This window comes from Myodes glareolus, chromosome 2 (genome assembly GCF_982192425.1).
Source record: "Myodes glareolus chromosome 2, mMyoGla1.1, whole genome shotgun sequence".
Lineage (NCBI taxonomy): Eukaryota > Metazoa > Chordata > Mammalia > Rodentia > Cricetidae > Myodes > Myodes glareolus.
Genome location: NC_142027.1, coordinates 110,090,672 through 110,114,653, shown reverse-complemented (window position 1 = coordinate 110,114,653; position 23,982 = coordinate 110,090,672). Strand labels below are relative to the sequence as shown.

The following is a 23,982-nucleotide window of genomic DNA, read 5'->3' as shown; positions in this document are numbered from 1 at the left end:
AGTAATCAATAAAGACTGTGTCCAGATAGATCACTGGGGCTCTGGTCTGTCTGAACAAGCCAGGAGTTACAAGCAGATCAGAATCATGGATCTGATGTTTTTATGCTCTCATTGTATGTGTGTGTGTGTAAGACAGACATGTGTGTTCACATATGTGTACACATGCAATTTGGATGCCAGAGGTTGATGTTGAGTGTCTCCTCTAGACTGACTGGCCAGTGAAGTCAAGGGTCCTCCTGACTCTGCTTCCCTAGTGCTTAAATTATAGGCACATACTGTCCTGTCTGGCATTTTATATGAACACTAGGGATGGAACTCAGGTCCTCATGCTTATACACAGTGTCCGTGTTTTCACAGAGCCCTCTCCCTAGCTCTGCCATGTTCTTTTCTGCTATAATGTGTCATTCTACCAGGACCAGGAAGAAGAGGGGAAATGAGTCTATGGGGTTCTGAGAAGGTGCCAAATATTCTCTTTAAAACCCATGCTCCTGTTGCCAAGCCTTAAACCTTGTTCAATCTCAGGACCCACAAAATAGAAGAAAACGGACTCCTGAAAGTTCTCCCAACTTCTACACATGTGTACCCACCCACGCACACAACTTCTACACAGGTGTGCCTACACAAAACCACACATATGTATCTACACACACAACTTCTACACGTGTGCCTACACATACAACTACACATGTGTATCTACATACACAACTTCTACATCTGTATACCTACACACACAATAAATAAATGCAACAAAAAAATTAAAACCTATGTGGATTAACAAGGCTCACAGTGATCAGATTATGCAATCTGTGCAAGTGGCTGTTCCTTCAAGGACAAGATACATGTACAAATGTATGAAATTGTCAATAAATAATAAAAAGTATTTTTAAAAACAGTTGGGTGTGGTAGTACACACCTTTAATTCCAGCATTTGGGAGGAAGATACAGGTGTATATCTGTGAGTTGGAGGCCAGCCTAGTCTACATAGTAAATCCAGAATAGCCAGAGCTAAATAATAGAGAGCCCTACCAAAAAAAAAAAAAAAAAAAAAAAAAAAAAAAAATTTAAAAATGTCACCCGAGGGAAGTAGTCATGGAAAAACAGATTCTCAAACATGGGGCTGAGCTTGAAGGAAGGGGTCTAGCCATGGGGTAGGTGTGTGTGTATCAGTAGGGCCAAGAATTGCACAACAGTGCTTTTCTTTTTGTTTGTTTTGTTTTGCTTTTTGAGACAAGATCTTAAACAGTCATCTGGTCTTGAATTCTCTATGTGGCTGAGGATGATCTTGAACTTCTGGTCCTCCTGAGTACTGTTATTATAGATGCGTGTCAACATGCTTGCTGCGTTCTTTGGCTCAAAACTAGAAGTAGTTTCTTCCTTCCTTTTTTTCTTGAAGAATCACGAGGCTTTTGTAGCCCAGGTTGGCCCAGGACTCATAATTCTCTGCCTTAGGTTTCTGAGAGCTGATATTATAGGCAAGCACCACCATACCATGCACCTAGCTTACCTTGAAGTCATTCATCTATTTATTATTTGTTTGCTTATTTGTGTGTGAGTGTGTGGGCACACACGTGCCACACTACATGCATAGAGGTCAGAGGAAAATTTTTGAACTTCAGTTTTCTCCTTCCATGGTAGGTTCTTGTGATGGAACTCAGGATGTCCAGGCTGAGCTATATCACTGGTCCTTCTTCAGTTTTATTTGGGAAAAGGTAGGACAAATAAGGAAGTCACAGAAGGACAAACCAGGTAAAAATGCATGTCACTAAGCTGGAAGTGGAGTTGGGAGTGCAGAGCTTATGAGGACAGGAATGGTGGGGGGTGCTTAGGGGGTTTATTTAAGGAGCTGCTGGTAGAAAGGGGAAGAGGAGAGGAGAGAGGAGAGGAGAGCAGAGAAGAGAGAGAAGAGAGGAGGGGAGGAGAGAGGAGGGGAGAGGAGAGAGAGAGGAGAGGAGAGTAGAGGAGAGCCTGTAAAGGGAGAGTGTCCTGAGGACAGAGGTGGAGGGGAGCAATGTAGGAGCCTCACCAGAAGTTTGAAGGAGGTCACAAGCAAGCAAAATGAGGTTGGGATTTATAGAGAATAAATCTGTGGGGGTAGGCTTGTCTCAGAAGATGAAAGTGAGGGTAACTGGAAAAATGAAAGTGCATTGGGAAGAAGGGGACACAGACTAGGCAGAGGGTTTCCCCAGATAGACAAGAGGTGGAGTCCAACACCTGACAGGATCTACAATCACCTAGGAGGCATACTTCCGCACTCATCTATGAGAGACTTTCTAGACTGGGTTAACTGAGGTGGAAGACTCATTGTGAATATGGGTGGCTCTATCCCTGGGTCTTGAGACCTGCACTGAATAAAAGAAAGTGAGCTGAGCACCAGCATTCACCTCTCTCTGCTTCCTGACTGTGGATGCACTGTGTCTTGCCACTTCTTGCTCCTCCACCATGCCTTCCCTGACACCATGGACTATACCCTCTGACTCTTAGTCAAGATATGACCTTCTTTCCTTCCTAAAGTTGCTTTTGTTTTTGTTATGGATTTTGTCATAGTAACAAGAAAAAGAACATTATAATATGGAGGGATTCCAGGTAAAATGAAAGGAGCAAGGCATCTACATGGTCCAGCTGGGGTGGGGGTGGGAGAGGTCAAAAAGGGCCTTGGAGGCACCACCTTGACTATAAATCATGATGCAAAGACAGACACCTACAGAGATTACTCACAGCATAGACTACTCTTGGAGATATCCAAGTAGGGGCAAAGGGAGAGCCCTGTGTACTGACTGCACATGGGGGCTCAGGACAGGGTAAGTGAGCTGGGAATGCCAGGCAGGCTCAGGGGGAGGAGTCAGAGGTAGAAGGGGCCAGAAGGGACCTTCTAGGCTTTCAAATGCAGGTATTGGCACTGAAGAAGACTGGCTTCTGGCAGGGAATGGAATCTGGAAGAAGGTGGGTGGTTCTGAGTACAGGAAGCCCTATAGTATTAGGCCCTGAGATTTCAATGGAAAAATGTTTTACTCTGTGTCTGCTTGGGGGATTGACACTTGAGAAACAAGCTCAGATTGTACAATTGCTGTAAGGCGGCATTTGCTCTGGCTACATGCATGCTGGAATACTTTAAATGCAGTCTCATAAAGTCCAAAGAAGGATGGGGATGTGGCTTAGCTGGTAGGCTGCTTTCCTAGCATTCACAAGGCTTTAGGTTTTACCATAGCACAGCATAAAGCAGATGTAGTGGTACATGCCTGTAATCCCAGCACTTGGGAGGTGGAGGCAGGAAGATCAGGAGTTCAAGATCACTTTGGCTATATATATGGAGTTTCAGACCAGTCTGGACTACATGAGACCCAATCACAAAACAATCAGTCACCCACCCACGCAACCAACAAACCAACAGAACCCTGCAAGAGGCTTGAGTGAGAACAGAAAGTTCTGGGTGGTTCTGGATTTGGGTACCACTTTGCACCCATCAGTAGATAGTCCTAGAAGGCCCATGCTTCTCCATACTTACTTCAGCTCTTTTTTCACCTCTTCATAGTCAGCCTGGCCTTTGAGTTTTTCTTCCAGTTGCTGAAAACAGAAAGATTTTTATTAGTAACCATGTCTTAAAGGAGGTTGCCAATCTTTACAATCCCTATGAGCAACTCTGTATTCAGGGAGCCAACAACATGGGAGTCAGCTTTTCTTCTCTTTCTGTGACCTGATGTGAGTGTACATGTGTGTGTGCATGGACACACAAGCAGAGGTTTTAGTGCAAAACTCAGTGATAGAAGGGAAAAGTTTCATGAAGCCAGAAAAATCCTACTGTGCATAAATGCCAGTAAATGGAAGCAGGGTAAGCCCTGTTCCTAACATTCCAGAGGCATCATGTGGTTTTTGAACAAATGTGTTTGACTGCCTGGAGAGTACAGGTAAAATTGCAATTTCGGTGGAATCAGCCCTCAGCTATTCAGTGGAAGGCTAAATAGGCACCAGGAAAATAGCATGTTCACTCTGAGAGACTTAGATATTAGGATCTGGGGAACAGAGGCCAGGTCTGTGGTGTGGCTCACTGTAAACCAGCTTTATTCTTGTGGAAATGGCTCTGACTGACAGGGACTGGCCCCACTGCCCTCTGGGGCAAGACAATGTATTTCCAGAGTGATGATAGGCTTAAGTGCTCCAGAATACTATGTAAGCTTGTGGGACACCTCCACGGCTATCTTTATACCAACAAGTTTTCCTAGGGTCATGTGGCAAGTTTCAGTTGCTTCCTTCCAAAACCTGTTTTATGCCTCTGAGGGCTTGGGGAAATGGGGCCACTCCAGGTAAGCCATGAGTCTGCAGGGCAGGATCCTTGTGAGTTATCATGCTTCCAAGTTTGAGCTGAAAAATATCCCAGGGTCTCAGAAGTTAGCATCTTACTTACTATTTATGGAGCTTCTAGGTGTCTCTTTGGGTTCTGGTTGAGACCAGTAGAAAACATTCTAGAACCTGAGGAGGAAAGGCTTACTTGGCCCATCAGCCTCAAAGTCTATGTGTATCAGAACCTAGCTAGAGTTCCAAGCAAACTGTTGCTTTATCTACATCCACTCAGCTCATTTTCTTCCATTGCCTCTGTTGACAAAGTTCTGTATTTCCCATCGCATAAAATTGCTCCACTTCATTCATTCCCTTTTAAATATCTCTTGCTAACTTTATAAGTTATAATGGTTTTCTCAGGGACAATCAAATGGAGGGTGGTAGGTGCTCATTTTCCCATAAAAGACTCTCAGAAGGTGTTCTGAAAGAAGTCATTATTTCATTCCTTTCCCTACAGTCAAATAGCAGGAAGTACTAATGTACCGCCCACCCTTGAAAAGTGTTATCTGCAGTGTTTTGGAGAGGCCAGATGTGAACACACACATCAAGTCACCTCCAGAGAATGGCAGAAAGTAGGGAGGAAGGCAGAGAGAGGAACAGAGATGTGGTGTGTCACAGCCTAACAAGGCCAACCAGCATGAGTGCCAGCCTGTCTCTTATAAGCCAGGCATCTTTGGGGCAGATGATATGTTTCTCCTCCATAAAATGAGAGCAGCTGCAGGGGGCCAAAGTGTCGTATGAAGAAAGAACTGGTGGGAGGTACCTCTAGGCCTCCCAGGGCTGAGATTCTTGTCACTGCCAAGTTGATTACACAGTTGGTTACCCTGTGATGGGGCTGATAAAAAAGGGGGCTGGACAAATAGTTCAGTTGGCAGAGTGCATGAAGCCCTGGGTTCCATCCCCTGCAGCACACAAACTGCATGGTGGTGTATACCTGTAATCCCGGGAAGCAGAGACAGGAGAGGCAGATGTCTAAGGCCATTCTCAGTTACAAAATTAGTTTGAGGCTAGTGTTGGCTACATGAGATTTCACTTCAAAGAAAAAAGCTGTTGTGACTAGAATCTGTGTTTTTATTAGTACTGTGTATACGTGTATTTGGGTGACTTATGTGTGGGGCCCCATGTGCCATGGTATGTATGTGGAGGCCAAAGGGCAATGTTTGTGGAGTCTGGTCTTTTCTTCCATCTTTATGTGGGTCCTGGGGATTGAACTTAGGTTGCCAGGTTTGTGTGGAAAGTACCTTCACCTGCTGAGCCATCTTAGCAGCCTGGAAACTGTATGCGCCTGGCCTTTAATCCCAGCACTCGGGAGGCAGAGGCAGGTAGATGTCTGTGAGTTCAAGGCCAGCCTGGTATACAGAGTGAGAGTTCCAGGGCAGCCAGAGCTATAACACAGAGAAACCCTGTCTTGAAAAACCAACCAACAAACAAAACACAAAACAAAACAAAAACACCTCCAAAACCCAAGAAGAAACAAAACCCCCAAAATTAAAAAAATAAATAAAAACAATAAAATAAAAAATTTACTTCTACTACTACTACTACTACTACTACTACTACTACTACTACTACTACTACTACTATGTATGGATATGGGTGTGTTTTTTGACCTTTGTGTGGATCCCAGTGTTGAACTCAAGTTGCCAGGTTTGCAGTCAAGAGCCTTTACCCACTGAGCCACGTGGCTAGTGTGTTCTAGTTTGGTATTAGCAGTGCTCAGCAGGAACTAAATAGCTTCCACTGAAATTTCATGTTCTAACTGTTTTACAGAGAAGACCCCACTAGTTATTTTGTTATTTCAGTGGCATTTTTCATCTTGGGAAGACAAAGTGCTAGGAGCTCGGTAGAGTGCCTTTGGCCTGGCCCTGTCTCCTTAGATAGGAGTGGCTTCAGTTGCTCCATGCAACTGGATCAAACACAGGCTGTCTGGCAGGTCTTTTACCCATCGAGCCACTTTGCTGGCCTGTGATAGTATCTTTATAAATTGAGTGCCTAATTAAGTCTTAACTCAGATCTCTTTGTTTTGAGACAGGTTCTCATGTAGCCCAGCTGGCCTTGAACTTGCTTTATATCCAAGGATGACCAGGAATGTCCAATCTTCTTATCTCTACCTCTAGAATGCAGAGATTTAGGTATGCATGGGTACACCCAGTTTATGCAGTGCTGGGGATGGAACCCAGCTACACAAGCATTCAATCAACATCTAAGTCTGAGACTTGCTAGTCTTTCTTGTAAACACTCATTTTTAATTGAAGGTACTAGTGACTTTATTTTCCATGCCACACTGAGGACAATATAGGTGACTGGCTAATTGTACTGCTTCTTCATGAAGAGTGCTCTGACAAAAACATGGAACAGTTATCAAAAGAAGCTGCCTATCATGGTGGCTGGTTTATTGCATTAATTATGAACTTGGAATTATCCAGCACAAGTGGCACAGTGCTGCTGAGCACTTGTCAGACTGTGAAACACTTCTCACTCACAAGCCAGTTTCCACACTTAAAGATGAGAAGACATGGATGGTGATGAGCTAACCGTAATGTTTGTATGAAAGAGTAGAACATTGGCCAAGAGGAACTAGTAAATATGAAACCTCATGGTGGAGAAAAGATGGAAAGTTTCAACATGCTGGGGTATGAGAAGCAATTAATCAGTTACCTGGGATGCCCAATTACAGATAGCACCAGCTAAATGTATTGGTAAAAAAAAAAATCACCAATGTGAGGATTCAAGATTCTGCCCATGGACTAGAGGTGTGGCTCATCTGGTAGAATGTTTACATAGCATGCATGAAGCCCTGGGTTCCATCCCCAGCACCACACTACCACATAAACAGGGCATAGTGTGGTATGCCTGTACATCTTAGTACTCCATAGGTGGAGGCAGATGTTCAAGGTCATAATCGGCTACTAAGTGAGTTGAGACCAGCCTGGGATATATGAGACCCTGTCTTGACCACAAAGCCCTCAACTGTGTATGACAGGCTCTCTCAAAGTGACTGTGTTAGCAGACTCATCTGCTTCAAAGATTAAGGATGTATAATATGCATAGGAAAACCACCAGCAGTTTTAAGGCTTCAAGTCCTGCTGGAAGCTACAGTGCCCCTTCTAGGCTGCACCCCGACTCCAATCTCTCAGCACATCTTTGGGAGTCCCCCCAAAGTTGAAAAAAAAATATGATACAAGAAGGAAAATCAAATGAAACCAAACCAAACCAAAAACAAACGAACAAACAAACAAAAGCAAACAAACAGCAATAACAATAAATGAGTGAAGGGGAGGGAGAGAGTGGGAAGAAAGACAGCACAGAAAGAAAAATCCCACAGTAAATGGGCGTGGTGATGCACACTTATAGTCCTAGCATTTGGGAGGTTGAGGTGGGAGGATTAGGAAGTCAAGGCCAACCTTGGCTACACAGTGAATTTCAGACCAAATTGGTGCATGGGTCTCTGTCTGAAAAAGAAAAAGAAGGAGAAGGAGGGAAAAGGGAGGAAGGAGAAAGGAGGAAGACACAGTAGGGTAAAATAAGCCACCATTTGTACCTTGTAGCTTTATAGGGACCATGACTATAAGGTCAGAGATCCTCATTGTAGAAGCATTAGGTGATAGGTTGATAAGGTAACAGATCATTTTAATAAAGTATCTTCCTAATGATTATATCGACATTTAGTTCATGTCAGAGACTATAAATTATGCACATAAAAAAAGAAGCCCTGACTGAGCACAGTGGAATATACCTTTAATTCCAGCACCCAGGAGACACAAGTGGGTGGCTATCTGTGAGTTCAAGGCCAGTCTGGTCTACTTAGCATTCTAGGTCAGCCAAAGTGATACTGTAAAATCCTGTCTTAAATACAGATAAACACCCCTCAAATCAAAAAACAAACCCTGAGAAGTTATCTTATTCAATCAAACTTACCCTTATGGGGTATAGGAAGGGCATTTGCCCATTTGGAGGCCTCTGAGGCCTTCTGTATGGGGCTTTGATATGTATGGGAGCCATCTTTACTCCTAGCAACAAGGGGTTAAGATAATTAAAATCAGAAGGCTTGTTACTAGAGGATATGTTTTGATTATTAGATCAGACGAAGGGAAGGAAGGATGATTTTGGAAAGAAGCATCACTGGATTGTTTCATTAACTACGCAGTATTAAAGATTTCCCCCAAGACACGATAAGAACATTAATTTGTGCAACTCTGTTTCACTTTGTGTGTGTGTGTGAAGGCAAACATTAGAGCCTTAACTGATTTAGATGAAATTGCTCTGTATGAGAACTGGAGGGCTGACAGCTTGCAGCTCTGCCAGGGAGCCATGAGCAGGATACGTCTGAGTCAAGCCCTTACTGGGACAGAGGATACACAGACAAATGACCAGATGATGACGCCATCACCAGGTCAGAAGTGATGATAATACCTTAAGTTAGACTGGGCCAAGACCTCAAACCTGAGTTCTCACATTTGCCAGTTGGGCAAGCTGAGAGAGGAAATGCTGGGCTTTGAGTCATCTTCCCAAGTCCAGGGCCTCCTCCTCAGGGACACCTGGGCATGGGCACTGTACGAGCAAATGGAAGATTCCCCTGCCAGAGAAGCAAAGGAGAAAATATCCTGGCAGAACTGTGGGTGCTGCTGGTATTAGCCACAAACTGGAAGCAAAACTGAGTTCTAGGTTAAAGTTGGTCATGTATCAAAAAGCAAAACAAACAAATAAACAAAACCAAAACAAAACATTAAAAGAAAAAGGGCTAGAGAAATGGCTTAATCAGTAAGGTCCTTGTAGTATGAGCCTAAGGACCTAAGTCCTACCCCAGAAACCACATAAGAAAGTTGGGCATGGAGGCATGCTTTTAATCCTAGTGTGGGAGGCAGAAATGGGTAGATAACTGGGACTTGCTGGCCAGTCAGCCAAGCCCACTCTTGTGCCCTAGGTCCCAGGAAGTCACAGGCTATTCTCCTGCCCCTGTCTTCTGAGAGCTGGGATTACAGGCATGCACCATCATACTAAGCTAGAATCACTTCATGTGAGAAAAAAAAAAATCTGTTCTTCTGTCTTTTCTTCCTCCCTTTTTTTACATTTTGAGACCAAGTCTCACAGTAACAGTCAAGGGTGGCCTGAAACTTCAGGCTTAATGACCTTCCTGCCACCTCAGCCTCTCAAAAGTTGGGAGGTTACATGCTTTACTGTATGTATGTGTATTATGTGTGTGTGTGTGTGTGTGTGTGTGTGTGTGTGTGTGCGTGCGTGAAGTATGAACATGTGTGCAGAGAGAGGACATTGGCTGTCCTGTTCTTCATTCTCTGCCATATCCCCCTGAGACTGTCTCTCACAGAAACTGAAACTAGACTAACGGCCACTAAGTCCCAGTAATCCTCCTGTCTCTGCCAGGGTTTCTACATGGGTACAGGGGATTTGAATTTAGGTCCTTAGGCTTACATAGCAAGTGCTCTTTAGCCTTGAGCCATCTGGACCCAGCCTCTTCCATTTTTCACAATTAGCTAGATTTGCGTTGTTTACTGAACAGCTAGTGCTTGCTACAGGCAGACACTTACTCACTCATGTATGAATGAGGAGACACCCAGCAAGGATAAGTCAGCCTTGGGAGAATATCCTGGGGCAAGAGCAGAAGGCCCTCCAGCTTAGCCAGAGCTCTGGATGGTGCTGGTCTCACCTCCTTGTCTGCCAAATGTACCTCCCAGGAGCTCCTCCTGGCCCTGACACCTAGCAATCTAGGATTCCAGAACTGTCTTCAAATTACACTTGATTTGACTGGCTGTAAATACTTTGAAGTGTAATTACTATTATTTAGTATATGTAAAAGGTTCTGGTCTCTACATTAGGGACGTGATCTTAAGAAAAACTTAAAAGCCAGCTTTTGCTCAGTTGCCTAGAAGTCCTTTTGGGACAGAAGGTATAGCATATGACTCTATGAGTTAAGGCAACATGGAGTTCCAGGCCACTGAGCATATACTAGAGAGACAAAGAAATGACTGTCAGCTTGGTGGGGAGCTTGAATAGGACTTCCATGGATCCCTGGCTCTTGGATAGTTTTAGAGAGACCAGAGTCTTATGAACTGGGTCCTTGCACAGGAGAAAACTGGGATGCCCAGCAGGGTTTCATTAAGGCACCTACGCCTACAGAGATGGCCTTGACTGTAAGACTTGACTACCAAGTTCTCCACAAGGAGTGCCCAGCATCACTGGGTGGTGTGCAGGCTTGGGAGGTCCCAGGTGGTGAAGCAGTGCAGTGGGCAGACAGGAGCAGGCAGGTATGGGCCAAAGCATTAGGGACCTCTGTGTTGTAGGGATGTAGTACACTGAGAAGGAAATGTCAGGGGTCAGACTTAGTTTCCCTGTCTCAGGGACCTAGGACTTTGCTCAGAACTGACATGGGTTCAAGGTTGCCAAGCTTACTGCGTGGGCCAACACAGTCATGAAAGCTCATCCATGCTTCCTAACCCCACCATGTACATGCTCGCATCCCGTTCCATGCACTTACTTTGAGTGTGTTATTCTTGGCACTCAGTTGCTGCTCCAGTTGTGAGATCTGGCTGGCAGAATTCTCCCGCAGTTTGGTGAGGCTGGCCTGAAGTCGCTGCACGTCTTCCACCAGTTGAGCAATCTCCCGCTCTTTGGCAGCCAACTCTACTTCCAGGCTGGATCGGGTCAGCACCTCCATGGCCTGCTCCTGGGAAGAAGAAAGCAATGACGAAACAGCACCTGCTCTAGAGTAGGGAGCTCAGGGATATGCCCACCTGCAACTGAGGCATAGTTACAAAGTTGCATAGATACAGAGGTGCACACAGCAAGCTTCAGGGCCAGACATGACTTCCTGTCTTTGCATGGCTGTCACCTGGATCTGTTATTTGGGCAAATACTGTCTTAGAATCTACCTTGTAATGGGCATGGGGCAATTGAACTGAAGCATGAAAGCCTGACTTTTGCAGGGTCAGGGGGCTGGATGAGTTAGATACATGGAAAACACAGATTTGTAATATGTAAGGTGATGCCAAGGACTACAGAAAATTCGAAGTAGAGAGAGTATGAGAGCTAAAGTTAAAGAGGTTCTCTATTTATTCAGTGGTAGGGTTTCACCATGTAAGCCTAGGCTAGCCTGGACCTCATAGAAAGCTACCTTTCTTTGCTTGCTTAGAGCTGGGATTAAGGATGTGCACTGAAAGGCTATTATTATCATTATTTATTTACTTTTCCAAAGACAAGGTTTCTCTGTGTAGTCCTGGCTGGAACTCACTCTGTAGACCAAGCTGGCCTTGAACTCACAGTATTGGGATTAAAAGCATGTGCCACCACCACCTGGAAAAAGGCTCACACTTTAAAATAGATTGGCCCTGGGGAGGGAAATGGAGGAGGTGGAAATTTTTAATAAAAAATAAAATTTGCTGAAAAAAAATAGATTGGCCCAAGAAAGTCCCACTGAGATAGAGATTTGTGAGCAGAGACCTCGAGGGTGTGAGGTGTTATTTGGTGGAGAAAGTCAGAGGAACAGCAATGAGGGAGGCTCAGATGACAGTATCTAGACCTTTGTGGAAACACTTGGATTTTTTTTTTTTTTAAATCCTGTAGTGGGACCCAATGTTCTCTAACCTACAGTTATTTAGCAAACTGACTCCCAGTATTTTCCTTTTGCATTTTGGTTTAATGAGGATGGCTCTCATGTACCTCAGGCTGGACTTGCTATGTAGCGAGGCTGGCTTTGAACTTCTTCAAACCATACTTGCTTCTTTTTTGTGCTGTACTTCAGTTCCTGTCTCCACTTGGAGAGCAAGGATAGCTGGGTGGATCAGATGTTTGCACATAGGTGGCCTTGCTTTCCAATATTCCAGTTCCGCTAGGCTCTAAAGGATGGCCAGGTGAGCCTCAACTGTTCCTTGAACTAATAATTGTCTGTATACATTTCACAAGGACTCTTTTGAGTATCCTGTATTGCTCAGTGCCCCTGAAAGAGTGACAAGTGGATGGGAGAAAGAAAAGGGGTCGTGGACTACTTGGCACATGGTGGATGTTTCATGCTCATGTGAGACAGCCAAAGCACTGCTTCTGGCTCTGCTACAGCCATGGATTCTACCTTTTCCCAGTTAGTTCTGCCAGCCAAGCCCAACAGACCATTTTTTTCTCCTGGCTCTGTGCCTGTGGTGGCCTCCACAGGAAGGCACAGATAGGGAAATCCCTGCTCACTGTGGCTGGGAGACTAAAGACAGGCCAGGTCAATGTTGCACTTAGCCATGATGAAGTGTGGAAGCCACCTCCGGCCCCACAACTGACTCGACTTGCAAAAACATTCATTTCCTTCTGGAATGTTTGGGTTTGCTGTGGCCCAGTAAGGTGCCAGGATTCTTTGTAATCCAAACATTCAGCTCAGAAGCCCTGTTAGACATGTTAGGATGAATGGCTTCCTCCTGACCAAGGGCAGCCACAGAAGCTGGGAAGTTGCTGGTCCTGGCTCTATGGCCTGCCTCTGCCCTGATGCAGTCCCCAGGGCATTTACATCGGGCAAGGAAGAATAAAGGGGTCATTTCAGAGAAAAATAAGTTATTGTGTTCCCGAAGTTGTGAAGGAAATGATAGTCTCCTGAACAAGAACCTTTCTACCACACCCTGAAATGGTCAGGGCACTCTACAGTTAGTACTAGTATTACTTTTGAGACGGGGGCCTTGTTGCTATGTAGCCTAGCCCAGCCAATCCTGCCAATCCTCCTGCCTCAGCTTCCTGAAGTTTTTCTTTTGTTTAATTTTGTTATTGAGTTTGAGTTTTATATAGCTCAGGCTGGTCTTGAACTTGCTAGGTACCTGAAAATGACCTTGAATTCCACATCTTCCTGGTTCTACTTCCCAAGAGCTGGTATTACACATGTTTGACACTATGCCCAGCTACAACCTCTTTTTACAGAGAGAGAAACAGAGTAAGGAAGATAGGTCTCTTTGTTCCAAATCTCCAATTCAGAGACTGCAGAGCTGGGGTCTGAACTAATGAACTAAGTATCTTAGCTAGTGTGTTGCTCAGTCACTAGTGCCAGTTACCCAAGGTCACCAAAGGCACCTGGAATCTGCTCAGTCAGGACCACCTTGACCAAACCTTGATAGTCCTGTTAACTTGAGAAAAGTCACATGAGACTGGGGGCATATTACTGCATACTTGTGATCCCAGGAACGCAGAAGATTGAAGCAGAAGGATTGCCAATTGGAGGTTAGCTTGAACCAATGTAGTGAGGTTTTATCTCAAAAAACGAAAACAAAACTAAAAATGAAAGCAGGGGTGGTGAGATGACTCTGCATAAGAGTGTTCCTGTGTACACCTGATGGCCTGAGTTCGAGCCTCAGAACCTACACTGTGGAGGAAGAAAGCTGACTCCTACAAGTTGTCCTCTGACCCTCACACATGCGCAGTTACTCCTACACCCACAAAATAAATAAGAGAGAGAAGACAATAGTTTGGGCCTTTGGGTCCCATTCTTCTTGCATGTTTGTTTCTCAGGTGAAAGTTCAACCACTGAACACATCCAGGGTCAGCTGCTATTTATTCCCCATTGGAAGGACTGCCTCTCCTTCCTTGTGAAGCTCTGGGGTGGTACTCCTTTTCAGATCTGGTCACCCCTAGCCTCCACCTGGCACAGGACATGTACACACACAATGGGGTCACACCAAAGCAACCCACAAGGGCACCTATGTATTACTGGCAGAGCTCTTCTCAAGTTCTATCCCCAAGCCATTAAGAATTCACAACTATTTTGGCTAATACTGTAGGCTTGTCAGGATCTAGAGTCATCTATGCACCAGGCAGACCTCTGTGCATAGCTGTAAGGGAGTTCTGAGAGCAGGTTAGTTGAGGGAGGAGACCCACCCTAACTGGGGTAGCACCCAAGGCTGGTGTCCTGGAGTTGTGAAAAAAGAGAAAGGCAGTTAAGCAACAGCATTGATCCCTGTATCTTGACTGCGATGTAAGCAGCTGCAGCTCACTTCTGCTGCCATGATGGACTGCACTCTTGAACCAGGAACTAAAATAACCCCTGGCTTTGGTCCTTTAAGCATCTGTGTCAGGTATTTTGTTGCAGTAATGAGAAAAGTAACCAGCACACCCACCCAACAACCATTCCTGCTTCAACTATTACTCCAAAAGGAAGAGTTGAAACAGGAGTGATGTGGGGTGAGGGTGGGGGCGGGGCGGGGGCGGGGCTAGGGTTACCCACCACATCCGGAGCCTTCTGGATCTGTGAGGCCAGCTGGAGAGAGTGGTTGGCCGATGAGAGCTGTTCCCTTAAAGTCTCTGCCTCTCTCTGTGCCACCTCTGCCCTCTGAGGAAAACAAAAAGGGATGAAAAGAAGAAAGTACATTGGTTTAACAGCTGACAATTATTATAAGAACATTCATCAATTCATGCCTGACTGACTGTAATTGATTTTCCTAAACACTCAACCTAATAAATGCTATGGAAACACACACACACACACACACTAGAATGTGATGGATTTTTATTTTAAACAGTACAAGGAAGAAATAATTGAGCGATTATGACAGTAATTTAACGCTAGGAGCAAGGAATCCCCTGCTGGTATTAATGCTCCGGCCCATTGCGTTTCCCAGACTGAATAAATACGGCTGGAAATAGAGTCTTCTGATTCAATTTCTTTCTATTCTCATGGACCGAAGAGATTTTATCACAGGATTACTCCTGGGAGTCATTCTCATGGGTAAACACTGAATTAAAGACATGCTGGCCATCCTGCCCAGCACACACACAATGTTGTGGTTGTTTTCATCCCATGGTACGTGTCCATAAGCAGGCTGTGGAACTGTGGCTTCTTTTGTCGAGGGATGGGCTGGATTCTGCAGTCAACCCGTCATGGGGAAATGTTTTCAAATGTTGACATATGTAGCTAGCCAGGCTGTTCTGGGCCAGCAGTGAGTGGGCAGCCCAGGCTGGTGCTGGAAGTTTTAACAGAAATGGCTAGAACCTTTTGTAGTATGTCTAGGACCCTAGATGAGGAAGCCATGGTTGCTGCAAATTCAGACTTGCTACTGGACAAAGAGGGGAGCCACTCTAGTACCTACCACTCAACAGGCCATCTGGGAAGAGAGGCAGCAGGGACAGCTACCTCCTGGGGCCACTACACAGGCATCTGTAGAATGGAAACACTGTGTCCACACAGACACCTGACTTAGGCTCTATTCCCACAGGGCTTTACCATGGAAGTACTTTTTCATTGGGTTTATCTAGGTCTTATTATTATGACTAAGATAAAACTAAGGCAGGTGGGCACTGGCAGCTAATGACATTAGTGCTTGGACTGTGAACGACATGCCACTTCTCTATACCCTGGGCAAGTTATATTCTGTTACCATAAAAAGTTAAGAGAGGCAAGGCAGGAGAATTCTGAGTTTTAGGACAGTGTGGGCTACACAGTGGGTTTTTAAGGAAGTCTGAGCAACACAGCAAGTTGAATGCCACCTTAGTTACAGTAATTTCAAAGCCAGCTTGGGCTATGCAGTGAGTTCAAGGCCAGCCTGAACTACACTGGGATATGTTGTTTCAAAAAACCAAAATGAAAAGTTACCTACAAAATAAAACAGAAAGGTTAATGAGGAAAGTCTGGTTGAGCAGGACTTTTCCACCAATTACCAAAAAAGAAGTCACAAAGAAAAAACAATGTATTATCTTGCTGCCTAATGACAGGGCTGGGTGGCTGAAGTGCCTTGGTGGTGGCAGCAGTGAGTACACATACAAAGAAGTTAGAATCTAAGGACAGTTTATCTGCCCAGGGTGAGGCTGGTAGCCAACTGCCCTGCTTCTTGGAGAGCTTGGAGAATGGCCCTGACCCTGAATCTGTCACATCAATGTCTAAGTGTTTCCTAACACATCTCTGCTTTGGACAGAATGGAGAACCAACAGGATACTAGAACCAAAGGGACTAAAGAACCACTGTCAGGAAAAGTTTTTGGTATTATGACAAGAATGAGAGAGAAATATCTGCTTTGTGCTAACTTCCAATGAGTCCTATTCCCAGCCTTTCACTGGGAGATTCTAGGTAGGTGCTCTGCCAGAGAGACCCATCCCTGCCTCTTCACTGAGGAATTCTGGGCAAGGTCTCTACCACTGAGCCACACCCCTAGCTTCTCACTGGGGGATTCTAGGCAGGCACTCTACCACTGATAGGAATTCCTTGCTTTCTTTTTATTTTTTGTTTTGAGACAGGTTCTTATAAGGTAGGTTGCCTAGTCTGGTCTTGAACTTGCCATCCTTCTGCTTCAGCCTTATAAGAAGTTGGACATCAGCTGTTTTTCCCAGCTTTTCTGACAGTTAAGACACATAACTGAAAAGCACATTCCTCCATAATTAGTGAGGTAAACCTTCAGGTACACTATTCCTACAGCTCTTTCAGGAATCACATGTATTTTGACAAATTTCTCAGTCTCTTTGATGAGGAAAACTATTACTTCATCTATTGGGGAAGAAACTCTGATAGTTGCTGAACAGGTAGCATTACCATAGTGGCACATTACACTGGCCCATCTCCTAAAAGCCTGTGAAGATGCCAGGTGGCAGAATACCGCACATCACAGACTGAGGTATCAGCTAGCTACCTGCAGTTTTCTTAGGGTCAGCACTTGTATTAAGTCCCCGAGGTCACAGTGGTGTGAGGTGTGGAGGGTAACACTTATAACTTCAACACTGGGGAGGATGATTCAAGGATAGTGAGGTTGAAAACAGCCTGGGTAACACACAAAGAGCCAGTCTCAAAAAAGCAAAGCAGAAACAGGTTGGGCATGGTGGTGCATGCCTTTAATGCTAATTTGAAGCTAGCCTGGTCTACATAATAAAACCCTATCTCAAAGCAAACAACAAAAACAAAACAAAGGGCTGGGGTGGCTGCTTAGCTAGTTATAGTTATTAACTTAAAGAAAAGGTCTGGGGATGTGACTCAGTAGGTAGGGTGCTTGTATAAGACACATGAAGCCCTGGGTTCAATCCCATCACCGAATAAACTGAGCATGATGGTATAAACCTGTAATTCCAGCATTTGGGAGGTAGAAGCAGGAGGATCAAGAATTTAAGATGATCTTTAAACTACAGCTATAGTTAGTTTGAAGCCTTCCTGGGCTATATGAGACACTGTCTCACAACCAAAACAAAACAAATAGAAAATATCAACAACAAAACAACCACCCCCCCAAAAAAAATCAATGAAGTTCTGTTGGAAGTCACTGTCCTAAGGTGGCCTAACTTGGTTACTTTAGTACAAGTTCTTGGTTTCACATTTACTTAGGATTTCTATTGCAAAATATACCCACCATCAGCACTTTCAACGACAACAACTGCTGACAAGGTGTTCGAGATCTGTGCAGTTAAAAGTTCTAGAACAAAGGAATTGAAAACCAGAGCAGTTCAGGGAAGGCGTAAGGACAGGGTGACAGACACTAGTTGGGATCTGGGGTGATCTGTTTCCAGGTCGACAGAACTAAATACAGCCTTCCTTGAGCAGCTGAGGCAGACAGTGGGGTGCTGCCTGGGTTTGTGCTCCATATTTGGAGCCTCACACACCCTCAACAAAACCACAACTTGACGACTGAGGTTGGGATGCAAAGCTGACCACTACTTGGTGGCATAAGGCTGCATGCTCCAAGTGTTCTCAGACAGGCCCATCCCTGAAGAGGCAGAATCAGGAGAACATAGGACAGACTCCTGAACAGCAGGTAGGGACAGCACTTGCCACCCTCTGGGGCTGCCCTTGTGCTTTTTCTTGAGAAGCAACAATTTCTGGAACAGAGGGAGAAGTAGAGGTAGGAACAACGCAGAACAAGAGCAGTGCTGAGCTTTGGTAGCTGCCAACAGTTACTCTGAAAATCAGCAGGGAAGGATGCGGGGGCGCGGGGGGGGGCAGTGAGACTGCAGAAGTCAACAGTAACTGTGCACACCACAGTGACAGTGTCAAATTATTAAGACTATCTCTGGAGCCACTACATATTCCTCATCTAAGATAGATGACTTCAGTTTTTGGAACAGGGTCTTATATGTAAGTTCAGGCTTGCCCCAAAGTGACTAAATAGCTGAAGATGACCTTGAACTCTTGATCCTCCTGCCTGGTTTATATTGTTCCAGGATGGAATGCAGAACTTTGTACATAATAGGTGAGCAGTCTTATCAACCAAGCTTCGTTCCCCCATTCCTACCACCCCCTCAGCAGGGTATTATGTAGAGAGCTGAAGCTGGTTCTCAACTCTTGACCCACCTCCCAAGTGATTACAAGTGTGAGCCACCACATCTGGCTACTTCCTTTGGTTTATATGGTGGTGGTGGTGGGGTCTTTAATCTAATCTTCTGCCTCTTTTGGCCCTAGATTATTTGCTTATGCATTTACCATATATGTGGCCACTAAAATATAGGTATAGGAAAACCTGAGATAAGGAAATCTCTGCAGGAGCAAAGCAGCTTAGTGTGAATTGGTGATGGCTGGAATGTAACCAGAAGCATGGGAGGCTGCAAGAGGTGACCATATTAATGGTTCTGCAAGAACCTGGAGAAGGTCATGAGCCACAGTTTGTGCCGCTGGCCACTGCAGGTCGGGGGAAAAGTCACTTATGTGAGTATGACTACAGAAGTCTGATGAGCAAACTGCTCTACTTCTGACTGCCACCAAGGTGCTCCCTGTGTGTCCTGGAGCAGGAATGTAAGACAGGGACACACCAAGGAATGCCAAACTCAGTTGGGGATGTGCCTGGCCCATGAAGCCAGGATGACACCCCCACTCAGGCCTGCTAAGGGCAGGGTACTAGGGCCTGTTGAATCTACGAAAGCATATGTGAATGAAATCCTGCCTCTATTCTATGGGTGGGTATATCTGGGTACTGGAATGGGGTTTTGGTTAGGGGTTTTTGTGTGTGTGTGTGTGTGTGTGAGAGAGAGAGAGAGAGAGAGAACATGACACACAAGCTAGAGTTATCTGGGAAGAGGAAACACATTTGAGAAAATAACCTTCATCAAATTGTCTGTAGGCAAGTTTGTGGGACATTTTCTTGAATAATGATTGACGTGGGAGGGCCCAGCTCACTGTGGGTGGTGCCACCTCTGGGCCAGTGATCCTGAGAGCTATAAGAAAGCAGGCTGAATAAGCTGTGGGGTGTAAGCCAGTGTTCCTCCATGGCCTCTGCTTCAGGTCCTGCCTTCAGTTCCTTGGCTGATGAACTGTGACGTGCAAGGTGAAAGAAACGCCTTCCTCCTAAAGCTGCCTTTGGTTATGGTGTTTAGTTCAACAACAGAAAACAAACTAAGTCAGTGTGGGTAACAAATGCCAAATCTAGAACATAACTTGGGTGTCCTGATTCCAAAACCAAGTGCTGTGGAGCTCTTTCCACTCCCTGTAACTCAACTCTCTCAGCACCTGGCTCTTCCTTCTTGGGGAAGTTAAGCTATGCTTTCAAGGCTTGGAGATACACCTCAGTTGGTAGAGTGTGCCTAGCAGCAGGGAACCCTGGGGTTTGATGCCTGTAATCCCAGCACTCGGTAGGTGGAGGCAGGAATATCAGGAGCTCCAAGTCATTCTCAGATGCAGAGTGAATTTGGCCAGTTTGGGCTATGAGAATCTTCTCAAACACAGACACACACACAAACACACACACACACACACACACACACACACACACGCGCGCGCGCAAACAAGCAAGCTCTATCCCCAGCCCAAGGGGTCTTTCACAACAGTCTTGATTCATAAACATCAGCAGGGTAATAGGAGGAGAACAATTCAGCTTAAAAATCTTCCTCTAGGCCCTTCTCCTGTGGCTTTGTGTAAGGAATCAGAGTGCTCTGGAAGGGGAACAGGGAGAGGAACAGCTGGCAGCCAGCCCACATAGGGAAAGGAAGACATGGTTCCTCTATGCTCTTTGATGTGCCAAGCTAAGGTTTGTTTATCAAGAAATTCTTGGAGTCCAGAATCTTTCCTTTGAGTAGCCAGTTAAGATGACAACTATTAATGCAAGTGCTGGAAGTTGATCAAACATGTGTTAGGAGACACCCCTGTTTTACTAATAGCTACTGCCCATTTTCCTGGTTCCCTGAGGTAGAGACATAATCGCTGAACAATGAAACAACACTATGGGTTTCAACAGAATGTTTGGAATAAACCCAGGGCAAAACCAACACTAAATGTCAACGAACGAGCAAATTGCTCTTCCTGGGTGAGTGCCATGGTCTGGATGTATGTGGCACCTATGGCACTCTGTGGCTCTGGCAGCCCTGTTCCTGCTCAGCCTACCTCTGCCTTGCTTCCCTGGGTACCATTTCCTGTCCAGCCCTTTAGGCTTCTCCTGTCCTGTCACCAGGGCTGCTTGTTGCTCCCTTGCCTTCTGGCTTTCCCACATCCATTTCTTATTGCAGCTTTATCTACAGTGATTCCTTATTTCTTTTTAATGATTTTAAAAAAGATTTATTTTTAGCTGGTTGTGGTGGCCCACACTTTTAATCCCAGTGCTGGGGAGGCAGAGGCAGGTGGATCTCTGTGAGTTCGAGGCCAGCTTGGTCTACAAATTGAGTTCCAGGACAGCCAGGGCTGTTACACAAAGAAACCCTGTCTTGAAAAACAAAACAAGGTGTGTGTGTGTGTGTGTGTGTGTGTGTGTGTGTGTGAAAGTGTAAGTGCTCTGAGAGTTCAGAATCGGTTATCTGATCCTAAATAACTGTTCAGCGAAGGTGCTGACCAGATCAACCTGTAAGAACTAAACTTGGGTCCTCTGCACAAGGAATAAGTGCTCTTAAAAGGTTGAACTATCTCTTCAGCCCCAAGTGACCTTTTAATTGAATACAAATCCAGGATCTCCATCCTCCCAGGATACCCACTGCCCAGGATAAAGTCCCTCTCCCCCTAACCAACCAGGCCCTTCCTATCAGGCCACTCTCTAGCTGCTGCCCACACAGTCTAGCTTTCCTCATGTTAACTCCAGTGTTTACCCCGAGACAGGGTTTCTCTGCATAGGTCTGGCTCAGGATGGTCAGAGCTAGACCAGGCTGGCCCCACAGAGATCCAACTGCCTCTGCCTCCTGAGTGCTGGTACTAAAGGCATGCCCCATTACCACCTGGTAATTTTCACTCCCCCCAGTCCCCACCCCCAAATCAGCTAGGCAACCTTCTGGGGCTTCTTTATTCCCTTCTCAGATGCTATACGCACCCTTTTAATATTATAACACAATGTTGTCATCTACAAAGTTCACACTTGTTAAACAAAACAAAGGCAAAACAATATCCTCTAAAACCAAACCAAACCAAACCAAATAAAAGCTCCCAAAACCAAATGAGAAACAAACTATTCCCCAAATGTGTCAAGACAACCTTAAGTAAGACTTCTGGGTTTCCCTATTTGTAAACAAGAACCCAAACCATGTGGATCTCAGTGGGGAGGCAGGGCAGGTGAAGTGATAAGGTTCCGGAAATGTGCTAGGGTAGCTAAGATTACTTAGGAGACTTCAGGTGACCAGTGCCACACTCTCCAAAGAAAGACCCATACAGGTCAGACCTAGGACCTTAGGAAAGGTCTAAGCACCAACCACTGAACCAACCCAATTCTCCTAAGGGAATAACAGAGCCATACATATCACCATTCCCTTCTGTGCAGGTTTTCCTGCTTAGGCTTCAGGTTAATTTTATCAGGGAAGAAATAAACAATGCTTTTCCCTGAATGCTGGTGAAAGTCTGAGTGACCAGTGCCTATGAAAGACAGGTTCCCAACGAGCTCCTGAGGAGGTAAGCAGGACTGCAGGGATTCTGGGAGGCTTTTCGGTTCACAGAGAGGCTTTAACTCACTGGGTGGGGCGACCCAATGCAAGATTCCACATTTGCCAGTGCCTATGGCTACCCAGCTGTAAAATTGAGAGGCCACAAGCCATGTCCTTCTGGGCTGAGAAACTTAATTTCTATTTTAACTGTTTCCCCACCAAGTAAAGAATCTTGCCTGTAGTGCAGCTTAGTTAGTTGGCAGAATGCTTGTCTAGCATTTGTGAAACCCTGGGCTTGATCTCTAGCACTGCATTAAGCAGTGGTAATGGTGCACACTTGCCATTCTAGCAAGTGGAAGGCAGAAACATGAGAATCTGAGGTTCAAGGTCTTTCTCAGTTCCATAACTAGTTTGAGGCCAGCAGCATTAGTTGTGAAAGCAAAATGTTTTACTCCCCTGTAGGGTCCGTGAAAAAAAGGCTTATGGATAACCGAGTGCTTGGAACCATTTGATACAATGTGACTATTCTCTGTGTATTACTGGGCTGTGTATTTCCTGAAAGGTATATCTGATAACTGGGTATCAGCTGAGGGGAGCTGCCCACTCCAAGTTCCACTAGAGCAAGTTCCTGGAACCTACTAAAAGGAGATGAAAATTAATTCTATGGTGTAATGAATGCCAGCAGACAAAGCATCAGACACGCTCAACCTTCTGGCATTGGGATGACATTGTCATCTTCAATGTTTCACATTTTGGAATTACACAACTGCAAATCAATCAGTCAATCTCACAATATTTTAATGAGTTTAAATTTTCTGTTGGGCCTTATTCATGGCTATTCTGGGATGCATGTGGCCTGTGGTCCATGGGTTGGACACTCCTGGATTGAATGCACTGGAAACAGGGGATCAGAAAAAGAACAAGTACCCTTATATATTTGTGTCTCAGACAGGGGTTGAACCTGAGATTCTGCCAACGAATAGTGCTACGGATTTACTTCTAACTTCTGATGATACTATGAAAATGGTTCCAAAATGATCACTTATCTTAGCATAAGGCATCTCCCAAGATAACAGATTGGGTGAGCTGTGGTGTTTTATACTGAAGATATGAACAACTTACCTGATTGGCTCGTTCAAGGTCAGTCATGATCATCTCAATCTCATCGGCCCTGGGAAGGCAAGAGAGAGAGAGAGAGGTTAGTTATCACTGAGGCTGGTACAGTGAAGTCACCAAGGGATAAGCTCTTTGGCTCAGACTGAAGCAGAATGACCATATCCACACAAGGTGAGGCATTAGGGAAGGGAAGACCAGATCAACCTGTAAGGGTTTATACAGTGGCCAAAGGGATAAGGTAGACTTATGTCATAAGCAGCATGGCTGCTAGTTTTATTCACTATTTACTTATTATTATTATTTTTTTCAAAAGATTTATTTATTAAGCATACAATGTATTGCTGGCAAGGAAAGCACCAGGTCTCATTACATTACAGATGGTTGTAAGCCACCATGTGGTTGCTGGGAATTGAACTCGGGACCTCTGGAAGAGCAGCTAGTGCCCTTACCCTCTGAGCCATCTCTCCAGCCCCCTACTTATTATTATTATTATTCTGTGTATCCTCCTGCCACAGTGCCAAGGACTACTTTCAGGAGTTGGTTCTCCTTTTCTACTGTGGGCTCCAAGGATCAAACTGAGGCTCTCAAGCATAAACAAAGAATAATTTTACCCACTGAACACCTCGTCGAACCTTAATTAACTCACTTATCCTGAGATAGGGTCTCCAGCAGCCAAGGTTGATCTCAAACTGTCTGTGTAGTCAAGGATGACTACGAACTTGTGCCCCTACCTCTCAAGTGCTAGAATTTTAGGTGTGTACCACCAAACCAGGCTCTTCATTCACTTTGTTGATATTCATCTGTCTGGAGAGGGGAATAAGAACC

The 23,982-nt window shown here is 45.1% G+C and overlaps 1 protein-coding gene across 7 annotated transcripts in view; it reads right to left on the bottom strand.

Annotated features, from left to right (window-relative positions):
• Cux1 (cut like homeobox 1) overlaps window positions 1–23,982 on the bottom strand; it is a 325,002-nt gene that overhangs the window by 68,657 nt on the left and 232,363 nt on the right. For 4 of the 7 annotated variants that reach the window (XM_087903516.1, XM_087903517.1, XM_087903522.1 and 1 more), the window contains 4 exons: window positions 23,164–23,212; window positions 14,531–14,635; window positions 10,826–11,014; window positions 3,503–3,561 (listed from right to left, as the gene is read on the bottom strand). In XM_087903516.1, the coding sequence (XP_087759642.1) occupies window positions 3,503–3,561; window positions 10,826–11,014; window positions 14,531–14,635; window positions 23,164–23,212 (402 nt within the window). The remainder of the gene's footprint in view (window positions 1–3,502; window positions 3,562–10,825; window positions 11,015–14,530; window positions 14,636–23,163; window positions 23,213–23,982) is intronic. The other 3 variants (XM_087903518.1, XM_087903519.1, XM_087903521.1) reach the window with 1 other exon arrangement.